The sequence below is a fragment of the Nyctibius grandis genome, chromosome 2 (assembly GCF_013368605.1).
Source record: "Nyctibius grandis isolate bNycGra1 chromosome 2, bNycGra1.pri, whole genome shotgun sequence".
Taxonomy (NCBI): Eukaryota; Metazoa; Chordata; class Aves; order Nyctibiiformes; family Nyctibiidae; genus Nyctibius; species Nyctibius grandis.
Window position 1 is genome coordinate 48,771,550 of NC_090659.1, and position 13,167 is coordinate 48,784,716.

A 13,167-nucleotide genomic window follows, 5' to 3' on the forward strand; every position below is an offset into this window, starting at 1 on the left:
CTGATTTTGTGCACAACAGTGCTGAACATGATTTTTTTAATTCAGTAAAAATATTTTGGGCCAGTACCTATTGATGTATTGATTTCAGTGGACGTGCTCCTAGGATAAGCTGACACCTGTGCAGAGGCTACAGGGGCAAGGCAGCAGTGAAAACACCCATAAATGTGAACGTGGAGGTTTAAAACTTGTGCTGATGGTAGCACTGACATGCCAAACTATGGATGAATGCTTTCCTCCACAAACAACAGAGTATCCTAAAGATATACATTATATTGTATGTAGGCTGTATATCCTAAAGATACACAATAAAGATTTAGTGATATAATGCTCTCATTATACCAGACATGTTAATTTCGAATATGAGATTTAACATAAGGCAGTCTTGAGGCAGTAATTTTTAATGGTTCGCGTAGGTTTAAGAGGTAGGTCTTCAGGGCAAATTAATGCTTCTCATCTCTAAGAGGTTTACAAATGACAGCACTATCAATGCAACCTTTCTGCCCTGCACAATCAAATATTCAAAGGTAATTGCACATAATTAACTGGATTTTGATGGTTGTTGATGAGTTTGCATAAATACCATATTTAAAAGGATATATATAAAAATATATATTATATAAATATATATATATAAAGGTGTTGATTTACATAGCTGTCATCTTGAAATGTTTCTAAAAAGGAGTCTCCTGAATAGAAGTATATGTGACAAGAGACAATTCCAGATCCACTAGCAGGAGGAGAGAAAGTTTGGAAGAGAGACTGTTGTAACTAGAGCATCCCACTAAATACCCTCAGAAACAGCCAGGCAGCAACTTCAAGAAAGAGGACAGCACTAAAGGAGATAGGATCTCCCGTATAACTAATTAAACACGTGGCCAAAGGTATTCTGCTTTCTTTTTATGCAAAAGAATGGCTAAAATACATGTTAGAAGCTGTTATTGAAAATAACATTTCTGAGAGAAATGTCACAGGAGCAGAAATGTCAGCACTGCTCACACCACCACTGGAAACTGGGAGAGAATTCCTCTGGCAGCCAAAGGCAAAGCACACTCCTGCTGAAGCTGATTAAAAACAAAAACCACCACAAGCCCGAGTTTTATAGCGTTTCCTATTTCTTTAAAACCAAACACTTCCATTACTTGGGATTCCCTGTTTTTTCTTTCTCTAAAGAGGTTTGTGATTCGCTAAAGAAAAAAAGCCTAAGGAGAATGTTCTGATTTTGGCCTATTTGCAAAAAGAAACTTTTCTTTCCTTCCCTGAACTCAAGATGATTTTAAAACAATAGGCATATGCTCTTTTTTTTCCAGCAAAGAAATTTCAAATGAAAAATACTGACTAGTTCTATTAATTTCCTGCAATTGTCTTGCTTCCTAGAAGCAAATCTCCAGTAGGATATATTCGGATAGAAAACCCCAAGTTTGCAATTTACGTTTGGTAAGTTTTCCTGTATCTGAAAAAAAAAGAAAAAGGAAAAAAGAAAATAAAAAATCCCACGTGGGAAAACACCCGACTGAGTATATGCTCAGTCTTTTGGGAGAACTTTTGCAAATTTATAGCGACCCAGAGGGACCAGTGCCTGCGTTTATTCCCTTCCAGGTCCCACGGAGAGCACCAGCTCCTGGCCCAGCTCGGTCCCGAACAAGGGCAGAGCGGGCTCCAGGGTGGTGATTTCCAACACCGCACCCGCGTAACAGCTGCTCACGGCCCTGCTGTCCGACGCGGGGAGAGCGGGACCGGGACCGGGACCGGGACCGACTCCGCAGCGCTCCCCGCGCCGCCGAGGCGGTACCTGGGGTTCCCGAAGCAAAACCGGCCTCGCGCTGGGGCGGGGCGGCTCTCACCCACCCCGGCGCCCCCCGCCGCTTCACCTCCGCCGGGCGGGGGCGGCCGGGCCAGGCCGGGCACGGTGGAGGAAGGATGATGCGTCTTCACGGCGGACGAGCCTACGCTCCCCGGCCCAGGCCGCCTGCGGCGGGGCTGCGCCTTTAAGGGGCAGGGGGAGATGGTGGCGGGTGGGTTCCTGCGCGCTGGGGCCGCTCCCTCCCGCCGTCCCTCCCCCGCCGTCCCGGCGGTGGGCAGTGCCCACGGGCCGCCGCGGGTGTGGGGCGGGGAGCCGCGACAGCCTGCCCGCCCGCCCGCCCGCCCGCAGCCATGGCTCTGCCCCTGCGCCGCCGGCTGCCGGTGCTGCCGCTTCTCCTGCAGGCAGCCGGCGGGCTGCGGGCGGCGGAGCGGAGCAGCAGCGGCGGCAGCAGCAGCAGCAGCAGCGCCATGGAGGAGCTGGCCACCGAGAAGGAGGCGGAGGAGAGCCACCGGCAGGACAGCGTGAGCCTCCTCACCTTCATCCTGCTCCTCACCCTCACCATCCTCACCATCTGGCTTTTCAAGCACCGCCGCGTCCGCTTCCTCCACGAGACCGGCCTGGCCATGATCTACGGTGAGTCCCGCCGGGGCCCCGGCACCGCGTCTCGGCCAGCGCCAGCCGCCCGCGCCTCAGCCCCGCTGCCCCGCTTCTCCCCGGGCAGGCGGCTTCTCTGAGGGCCGGTGTCACCCCCGGCAGGTGCCAGGAGGGGCGGGGGGAGGCCCGGAGGCGGTGGCGGACCTCGGTGCTGGGCCGCGCCCCGCCTTGCCGCCGTGCCCCCGCTGCCCGAGGCGAGGTGCAGTGCGGGCGGGCGGCGGCGCTGCTGCCTCGGCACCCCCTTCACGGCTGTCGGGCAGCAGCGCAGGGGTAGGCCGCGCCCTGCGGGGAGAGGGGGCCCCGCCGCGGCAAAGCCCGTCGGTGTCGGTGCTGCTGGATCCCCTCCCCTCGCCGGCGCCTTTCTTCGGGCCGGGGGCAGAAGGAGAGGTGGGGGATACGGCCCGCTGCCTCCGGTGCGGCGGCAGCGCGGTGTCCTGCGCCAAGGTGCGCCGTGCCACCGTCCGCTGGTGTTGGAGCGGCTGTGCCGGCAGGGCACAGCGGTTTAGTAACGCTTCCCGCTGTAGAAAGCGAGCTCGCCGGGGGTACTTGTACCGATGTGGAGTACCGGGCCGCGCAGGTCATCGCAGTAATGATTTTGGAAAGCGTTATCTCAATGCCCTCGCCGTGCTGTGGCACGCGCCGTGTGAAAAGGAGCGTGTTCAAACTTTGATGCTCCGGGTTTACTCACTCACTGTTGGCGTGCTGCTGTCACGGGTGGCCCCAGTTTGCCGGTTACCGACTGACTGCAGTGACACCAGATGCCCTAGACAGTGCCCACAGCTCATCCTGAGCCCATCTGGTGGAATAAGGACTGTACTGAGTTGAGTTTGTCCTCTCCAGCCCCCCTCTCCCCCGGGGGATGTGAGTAGAGGGACAGTAAGTCCCTCAGCAGAAGCTGTGCTCTCCCCTGCCGTGGTGGGGCTGATGGTTCGGAGGAGCTGGGCTCTGCGCTGGCACTGTTAATGGCTGGCGCAGAGGAGCGCAGGTGAGCCCGAACTGGCAACGCGGAGTCTCACTCTGCTGTGGACTCGCACGGTTGCCTTTCGTGCACAGTTTGCTACCCAGAGTACAAACAGTTGCGATGAGGAGCAGCCATCCGTTTAAAAAATGATTTGTCTGCCAGTGATTGGCTACTGCCATAGCGCCGGGGGCAACACTTCTCCTTCGTAAGCTGAATCGGTTCCTGCTGAACGGTGTGAAACACCTACCCAGTGTGGGCCAGGATGAGCATATTGAGGGTGACCACAGATGAGACATTCAGCACTCAAGAGGAGGGGGAAAGTAAACTGTTTCCTCCCTGATGAGTACTACTGCTATTGAGAGCTATGTGGTTGCATGCAAAACAGTGGAATTTTCCTCTGCTGATGCTTCTCTTAAGCCATCCCAATTTGCTCTTAGTCACATATCTCTTTGCTGCATTGCTGTGTATTTCACATATGCTTGTTGTAGAAAACTGACAAATTAACTATTGGGCATAGCAGTGTTATGCCCTAGCATGATAATGCTTAGCAGCTGAATTGTGCTCAGGAGGTGGTAGATTAACTGTGTATGTGCTGATCGGAAGAGACAGGGTAAGGTGGTGTTGAAGATGTTTAGATATTACTCTGTTGTTGTCACCTTCAGAAAGTTTCATTTATGTTTTAAGATAATTTCAGTGGTTCAGGTGGTTTACTTTATGGTGGAAATCTTGTGTACATGGGAGTGCTAATGTACGCAATACAAGTACCAGGGCATCAAGGGCATTTGGGTATGCATTTTGATGAGCTGTGTGGGGAAATAAGAAATTGTTCAACTCGAGAACTTCTGCCTCTCATTAAGCTCAAACTAGTTCACTGTAACATCCATTTCCTGATCCATGATATGGATACTAGATTCCCAATTTGACATACAAGTGCTGAAATTGTGTATCAGGAAAGGCACTACGCTGTAGCCCTTTCTGTACCACAAGCACCACTACCAAAAGAATGATTGGCTCAAACCATTGCATGTTCTTGGTGTGCCCTCATTTAAATTCTTTTGTTTTCATAGATCCTTCCTCAATGCACCCGTCTTCTAGGTGAGCCCCTCTAGTATACCCAATACATGTTCTTCTCCCTCCCAAGCAAAATGACTTGTGCCATGTCATGGCAAACATCTGAGGAAACATGTCTAGCAAGTTCAGTTCCTTTCTAACGCTGTTAGTCTTTGTGCCAGTAAAGCTCCGCTGAAGCCTGGCTTCACTTAAGCATGTTGCAGACTTCCTTTAGAGCAAAGAAAAAAAACAGCAAGTGTCATAGTAACTGTCTGTTATGCTTCTGATAACCAGGCTTTATTCTTCAAATAGGAGTTTCTCCTCTTCCTTCTTTGTCACTTAAAGGATCTCGCTTAAACTAAGAGAAGTATTTCTATTTTGCTGATGACTTGGTATCTGAGAAATGCATGTTTTTCAAACTATGTATGTGTTTAAAATGCCTATATTTGATCAGTCTGACTTAAACACAAAATTGTATGGCAATATTTCAACCAAATAGTTTGCAGTCCTAAAGCCACAAGTATCTAGAATTAAACAGTTCTGGGTGCCTAGGTGGTCTCATAAGGATGTATTTCATAGTATGTTATTGGTGGAGGCTCCAAACTGCACACTAGGTAACTTTCACATAGTTTTATGGTCAAGTCTACAGCACTTGTACCATTTGTGTTCTATTGTGTTCTATTAGAAAAATCGAATTGTTTCTGTCACAGCAGTTTTCAGTGCTACTTGAGTAAGTGGCTGTCATTTACAGGGGAAATAAGCCAGCACTTCAGTGCCGATTAACGTTTATTGTGGAGACAATGACCTAGGAAAAACTGTCTTGTTGCACCTAAAACCCTTCTAAAACTGTTGGTTTCGAAGTGATGACTCTTTGGGTGATTGTATTAGATCAAAACCACATTTGACCTGAGCTACTTAGAATGGCAGGTCTTGGTTGCTTGCTTCTTTTGCTCCTCAAGAAGAGGTGATACAGCAGGATTTCTTTTTTTCTTATCTAGCCATGTTAATTTACAGTAATATGCAATGAGACCTCTCCCCTTGAGTGCAGTGGGAATCAGGTGGCACGACACTGGCTTGAAACGATGAGTGGAGAGGCTGCCTCCAGCCAGAGCTTTAACCAGCACTTCTCACTTATCTTTTTCTGAGAATCCAGATACAAGCACATCCTGTTCTACTTTCATGATGTTTCTGCTGTTGATTTGATCACAATTCTGTTAAAGACATCATGTGTTTTACCCAGCTAAACAGACCCGTGGCCCAAGTACTGCTGGTGCTGCCCAAGTCTGTGTTTCTTCCAGGTTTTAAGTAGCACATTTTCTGCTGCCTGTCGCATGAGGGGCATCTGCCATGCCTGACAATTTCACTGTGGTCATCTTACTTACCCAGTCCTCAACAGAGCAAAGGCTACTGCTGTGTGGAGGTTTGCTGTGTTTTGTATAACTTCATTGTGCTAGCTACTTTGATTGAAGATTGAAAAGTCATTAATATCATTATGTAGTCTTTCCATGTTTCTTATTTCCTCTGTTCTCTCTTCAACAGACAGTCGCTGCTTGTGTGTCTGCATTACTCTGATGTGTTAAATATCTTTCTCTGGAAACATCTGTTAAGATGTGAAATAACATGAAGTTTACATGAGTGTTTAATGACTTACAGTGCTGCTTTTTTTTTGTGATGTGCAACTTAAAATCTTATTTTTGATGTGGTAATATGAAAGTTACAGACCTTGGCTGCCCATGCTAGATCTGACAATTGTGTATGTGAAAAAGGAAGGGACCTAACTTTTTTTGAACGTCTTAAAATACTTTATACCTAAAGCTGCAGGTTCAGGCACAATGCTGATTTGAATTGATTATGTACCATGCCACTGCACTGTGATTATCCTTCGCTCATTCCACAAGATGCTTTTGGCTTATAAAGTGCTACATACAATTGAATTCTGGTCTTGAAACTGTAACAAGGGTGTTGCTCCATGCAAGTTAAATACTTGCATGGGGCAAATGTTCTGCAGCTGTGTCCAGCAACAGTATTACTAATGCAAGTCATTATAGAGCAATTAAAAACAAACAAACAAACAACCCCCCCCCCCCCACAACAGAGCAATTAAGGAATTGAAACTTTGCTGACACAGTATTCCATCTTGTGATAGCAATCATGATGCTAACTTTTCTTTGTGCTGGTCTGAATCCCAAGGGTAAAGTGTTCTGGGATGTGCTTTTCCTGAAGAGGTTCAGCTGTGTGCGGCAACTCTGTGTTTGGCAGGTTTCTTCACTCTCTGCCAAGGAGCATCCCTATGTGGTAGGGAGCCACAGGGCATGGACCATGCACCTTGAGAGCCCAGGGAAGAGCTTAAGGGTGGGAAGCGGTGGTGGCTCCCCAGCACTCTGCTCTTTAGGAAGCAGCTGTCTGGATATGTAGGTGTGTCCCAGCAGATCCAGTGATATCACTCCCATTAGGCAATTAGTTTGTCCCTTGTCATAAGTGATAATTTGGGTAACTGGCAAGCCACCCATCATCACAGGTCAGTCCTACCAGCTACGTTCTTGACTGCAGGATTGTTCTGGAAAGAAAAACAATATATGAAGAGGCACATAAAACTTATATTATGTTTTGTGGATCAGAAATGAGAGAGGTGAGGTAAATGGTCAGGATAAAAAAAAATCAGATTTGTTCTGAAATACTCTGTATCAGACGAAGTTTCTGTATCCACAGGCTAGATAAAAAATAAGCCTTTTCTGTATCTCCTCTTGCTGCAGTGCTGTCTGTTACAATTCTAATCTCTACACATGCCAGAGATGACCTGATGCATCTCCATGGCCATTAAAATAATGGCAGTGTTGATGTTTAATAAGCCACTTTTACATAAGCCTTCTAATACTAGATTTAAGAGCATAACTCTGAGTACTCAGTTTTGAGAGCATTATCCTTTCTCTGGCAACCTTCTTGTTCTCCCTGGATATTCTTTTAAATCACTTGGTTACAGGCTTTCAAAGTGAGTCTTGCTCGGTTTCTTGGCTACTCGGGGTATTTTTGTTGTATTGCAAATCTTGTCTTTAAGCTTGCTTTGTGGCCTGTGACTGGGTGGAACTTGTAATTTTACCTTGTGAGAGGTTTTGGAAGAAATGCTGGCTCTCTGTTAACCTACCTATACTTCAGAATTGCTCTTCAGGTGGGGTAGCTGGATAGCTTATAAATTGCTTATGTTTCTGAAATGTCTTTGGAGTACAATTCAGCTGTAGTCCTCAGAGTAGTGATTTTGTATGTGTGGGGTTTGGGTTTTTTGTGTGGGTGTTTTTTTTTTTTTGAGGGAAGGCAGTAGTTTTAATAGCAATTCAGGTAAATCAGTTCATTTTTATGTTTGTTAACTTCAGCTTCATGAGATGTTCTATTAAATAAGTACCAGAATACCCTTCTGATCACTGGCGTGAGCCAAAGGAGAGAGAAATGGCGACCCTGGATTTCCTCTATGTGAGGAAGCCTTTGGTGATGTAATTGGCTGTTAAAGCTGGCACTGCTCTACAACACCACGTGGTTGTAGGAATCAGGCGGAGGCTGAAGGGGAAACTGTTCATTTGCATATACTGTAATTCTCATCTGAATTAGAAAGTTATCACAAACGGATGCCAGTTCTGTAATATTGCAGAGCTTGCATGCGTGCCTGCCTTCTGCTCCTGCGTGTGTGCTCAATGACTGGTTATGTTGGTAGGAGTGTGCTCAGCTGAGGGCCCGGAACCTGGTGTCTGGTACACAAGCTTGTTGTCAGGCAGTGAGGTGGTTCTGCAGCTCATGATGGGTTAGCATTGCTCTTGTCTGGGCCCTGTAGCAGCCTGAGGTTTTCTTTAGTCCACTTCAGAAGATTTTTTTGCAACCATTTCCAAGTTTTCTTTGCTACCTTGCAATAGAAATATGACTCTGAACAGGTCCTCCAAGGAATCTCCCTAAAACAACACAAGGACTGTGCTCCTCTGTAGATGCAGAGCATCTGCAGCTACTCCAGTAGCTTCTGCTCTTGGTGCAGGTGAGAAGACTGAAAAGAGGACAGTGTGAGGGAGTGTATAAAAGCCGTCATTTCCTACAGGATGCCCAAAGCTGCTTCTCAGGTGCTGATAGTTTACCCATCTCAGTGCTGCTCTACTCAGTCATTTGGGCTCTGTATGTTTTGGGGAGAAGGTGGATGGGACAGATCAAGTTTTGGTTTTCAGCTGTCTCCTTTCCCCTTGGTATGTTAGGCCTTTGTTTTATGGATGATAATATAAGGGTAATAGGGAGCGTTTCCTTGGCTATGTTAACAAAAATCTATGTAGCAACTGGCACATACTCTTATCTCTGGGTTTCACAGTATTGCATTGACTTACACCTTATACAAAACAGAATGAACAATTCAGACACTGTTCTTCCTGATATTTAATTAAAAAAAAGTTGTGCTGGACTGAAGTGATTCTAGCTGTGCCTTCTCTTGAGGCATGTCTTTTATAGACCTTTCTCACTTTCTCTCCTGTAGAAAGACTAGAACACCTTAACACTGAAGTCACCTTCACCCCAAGCAATGAGCCACACAGCAGGGTGCTTTCAGAAGTGCCGCTGGTTCATTTGTACAACCAGTCCTGGGCAGCACTTAGGTGCAGGAGTGCAACCTGTGAAACACCTTTCTAAACTACTGCATGTCCTGGCTTACTAACAGAGTTGAGACTCTGAAGACTCCTGCTGTGTGTGCTCCCAGCTTCTACTGTCAGCAAAGCTGGTACAACTGGAAACAGGCGTAAGCCTTGCCTCTGACTCGCTGGGGCCCAAACTCTCCCTTCTTGGGGAGCTGGCCTTGCCTCCAAGCCGGGATGGTTTCCTGCAGCACACACAGATAGCTCTGGAAGCAGTGATGGGAAGGCTTGATACCCTGTGACAGAAAAGTGTCATCATTCAGCTAGTTATGTTCCCCCTTGTGTCCTCTGTCCCCACAAACCTCACTTTGTGGGTGCGTAGTAGTCTTTTTTTTTTTTTTTTTTCCCCCATCCCAACCTACTCTGTAGAGTAGTTCAAGAAACCATCTTAGAGTTGGGTGAAACCTTTCCCTTGCTTCTGGTAGAGAGATATTTCCACCTTCATCCCCTGCTATCTGAAGAACCATTCTCTCCATTAGGTAGAGGTGGCAGTATCCATGCACACCCCCCTGCTCCCCCAACTGATCTGGAAACCAGAAATCTGAAGCAGGAACCACAGGTCAGCTGTCATTAAAAAAAAACAAACCCACCACACCAAAAAAAAAAAACAAACCCACAAACCAAAAAACAAAGGTAAGCCTCGGAGCTATGGTGTGTTATAAGACACCTCCTGCAGTCCAGAACTATGTATCTTGGCCTGTTAGGGGCCAGAAGTAAAAATATTTTTCAGTTCCTATCTAGTCCTTTAACAAGAGGTGCTGCGTACCATGGATGCTCTTTCCTTGCTCTTGTGCTGACTGCTGTGTCTGGCACTGAGCTGCTGAACTATCCCTGTGTGTTCAGGAGACAGCCTCAGTATTTAACTCAAGGCTGTTGTTTCCACTCTGACAGCCAGAAATACCAGCTTGTAAGCTTAATTATTTTTTTAACAGGGTCTTTGTGACTCAGGTTTAATGCTTTATCCCCATTTAAGACTGAATATAGCCTTTCTCCCTCTGCTTTAGACTAAGTGGTGTCTATATTGAAAGGATGTGATACAAGCAAGTCTTTTTTTAGAAGGGTATTTATCTTGAAGGGTTTTTTACTAGTGTTGTAAAAAATACACAGTTGTTCTCAGCAGATCAGATCTTTTCTGTGTCTACCAAAGATGGGTAATTTAGCTCAAACACGTGGCTTTTTTTATCTCCCCCTATTAAAAAAGCACTTCAGCCTGCAATTAACTGAGTGTGAAGGGAGAAAAGACAAATGGTATAAAACTGCCTTTTTTTTTTTTTCATGCCCTGAAATCAGGCAATTCAGTTTACTTTAGAAGTGCCTAAAGGCTCTTGAAAGCTATGGTGGAAGAAGCTGTTTTTTTTTTTATCAGGGAGAAATAGTTGAAGGCTCCCCATCAATTAGAGTAGAGGAGATGAACTGTGCTGTCAGCCAGGGGAGGCATGTGGTTTCTGTGCTTTCTTCCTGGCTTTGATATTTCATGTTCTGTTTCAAAGGCTGGGTTTAAGCTCTGCATTTCTCTTGATAAAGCTGTGTGTGTCAGAGATGCATGGAAAAAGATCACACCCCTACCAGGTAGGTCTGTCCTGGCAAAGTTCTTGTAGGTGCAGCACTGCTGCCAGAAGGTGTTTGTGGGCTTACCTGCCCTGCTACCCCAGGTGGCCCAGCAATGGGGTAGCTCTGCTGTTCCTGGAGGGTCCTGCCTGTAAAGCCATGCTGGCAGGGCTTAGGGGTCTGCTGTAGTCTGAGCTACTTCTCCGTAGCTGCCATTTTCTCTGCTTGCAGGGTTTTCAAACTACCCCCACCCTCTTGAAATAGGTTTTAAAGGCAGCTGGGGACCACTGAAATACCTGGTGCAAACTTTAAGCGCATGTAATGAGTGTATTACTGGTGGTTCTTCTGTTGCCTTGTAAGCCCCTTGGGAGGAGGCAGTTTGAACAGCAGAGCTGTGGGTCTGATGGACACCTTGGTGTGCTGGCTTTGTGGAAATGTTTAAATGAAATAGTATGCTTATTCTGAATGCCTTGCCTATCCATAGTTGTCTTCACTTCTCACTTATGCTTAAAAAATAATTAGTAATGAGATTTTTTTTTTTAAGTTGGTGCTCTTTGACTTGTTATCTTGCTCTTTTGTTGTGAAGTTGGGGGACTATTCTTAACAAAAAAGGGTGGAAACAAAGGAACACCATATGAATGTATTCTAAAATGCAATTGACTTGTCTGTGCGTAAGATGACAGTCTTCAATGTGCTGGCTGTATGTGGATGTGTGGTGTATGCACCTGCACTCTTACCATCAGTAGCTAGCTGAAGAGAAAGCTGCTTGTGTGGCTTGGTGTCCCCTACGTGTGAGATTCTTCCCCGTGTCAGCTCTGCAGCAGGGCATGCTGCAGCCGTGATTGGTGCCAACACACTGTGAGGGTCGTCATTGCTTCTGGGGCTTGGATGCTATCCCATTAATTCAAGAATTGGATTAAATATGAAAACTGCTGTTAACCTTTGACATTGCTTTGAATATGAGATACTAATAGAAAGATGTTATAACTGATCATAGTTTAAAAATACCAAGTGTCCCACAAGGATATAACTAACTTTTGATTTGCACTCTTTGAATCCATTAGAAAGGAGACCATCTGTTTCCACTCTAATTCTGAGAAATTATGATTCTTTTTTTCCCCCCACTTCTTAGCACTTGATATCAAGTCCTTCAGTAGTGAAAGGGGACCTGCATTTAAAGTGTCATGTACCTTTCTGCTGTTATTTTACTGCTGCATGATCCTTCTTAGTTGCTCTTTCCTTTGTGTCAGTCTTTGTTGTGCTTACTGATGGTTTAACGGCCTTTCTCCTGGGAATAGTTTCCTTATCCATGAGACAGCTTGACTATTCTTCCTTAAATTGCCTTCTTAGTGAGTGAGTTGTTAGTGTTTGGCCCCCAGAATCCACACTCTTCTGCAGGTAGAGAACTTGGTTTACAGCCTTTGCTGAACATACAAGTCACCTGCTATGGAGCTGGACACTTGCCCCATCCAAAACTCTGCTGAAGCTGGAGACCATGTGTTTACATTCCCTGTATACCCAGCACTGTTATTTGCAATCTTAGCATCTGGCTGGTTTTGTAGGTGAATTACAAACTCTACTTTTATACACTGTGAAGTATTTTTAAAAAATTACATTAGAGGCTTCATCTGGGCATGTTTGAAAGTGATCTGGGTTGGCTTTTTCATATAACAGCAATCATCAAAGACCTAGCTAGGTTCTACCTAATTGATACTGTATTTGCTTGTTTGTGCATGAGCAATGAAGTCAATAACCTAAAGTGGCTGAGAAAGAGAATATAATCAATGCTTTATTTGTGTTTGCTAGTAGATACCATATTTAAACTTATTATTCTTGACCTGAAATACCAACTTATTCCAGCTGGCTTTTAGCTTTGCTATGTAATTGACTCTTTCTAAGTAGCCTTTAGAAGTTGGACTTGAAAGAGGAGTTTTAACTGGTGCATGTAGGGATCTCCTTGGTTAGTCAGGAGGGATATGCCACCTGAGGTGGAAGGGGCATTCACAGGAGATGTGAAGTAGTGCATGGAGTTGGCATCACCAGCTATACTGTGGTTCTGCAACAGCTGGAAAATACAGGAAGAAGCATGGAGGAAGAAAACTTGTGTAAAGGCTTGTTCCTGTTGTGCAAGTGCCACCTGAATCATTCCTCCTGGGTTATCTTTGATATGCTAGTTGAATATTATGTAATGTTGTATATGAAGAGCAGAGGAGGGTGACTGTATGTGACCTTCCACAGACATGTCTGGCAAGGTTGGCTGTAGCATCCTTTCCTGGCTCACAGAACTGAAGTGGGCACTTCTTGTTTAGCTTGTCTTGAAGCTTTATACTTTGGCAGTCTGCTGCACAGCATAAAAGGTATGGTTTTGTCATACCTATCTGCAGCACTAGTGTCTCGCAGGGAGCATATTCCCACCAGACACTGTTTACAGTGAATAGTTCTCAGAAGGAGGTGAATATTTTGAAGACACGGTGGTGTGAGTGAAGTAGTCTTAACTCTGG

The 13,167-nt window shown here is 45.9% G+C and overlaps 1 protein-coding gene across 1 annotated transcript in view; it reads left to right on the forward strand.

The window, feature by feature from the left end:
• Positions 1-2,151: 2,151 nt before the first annotated feature.
• SLC9A7 (solute carrier family 9 member A7) overlaps positions 2,152-13,167 on the forward strand; it is a 77,484-nt gene continuing 66,468 nt past the window's right edge. The window contains exon 1 of the mRNA XM_068420665.1: positions 2,152-2,434. Within this exon, the coding sequence (XP_068276766.1) occupies positions 2,152-2,434 (283 nt within the window). The remainder of the gene's footprint in view (positions 2,435-13,167) is intronic.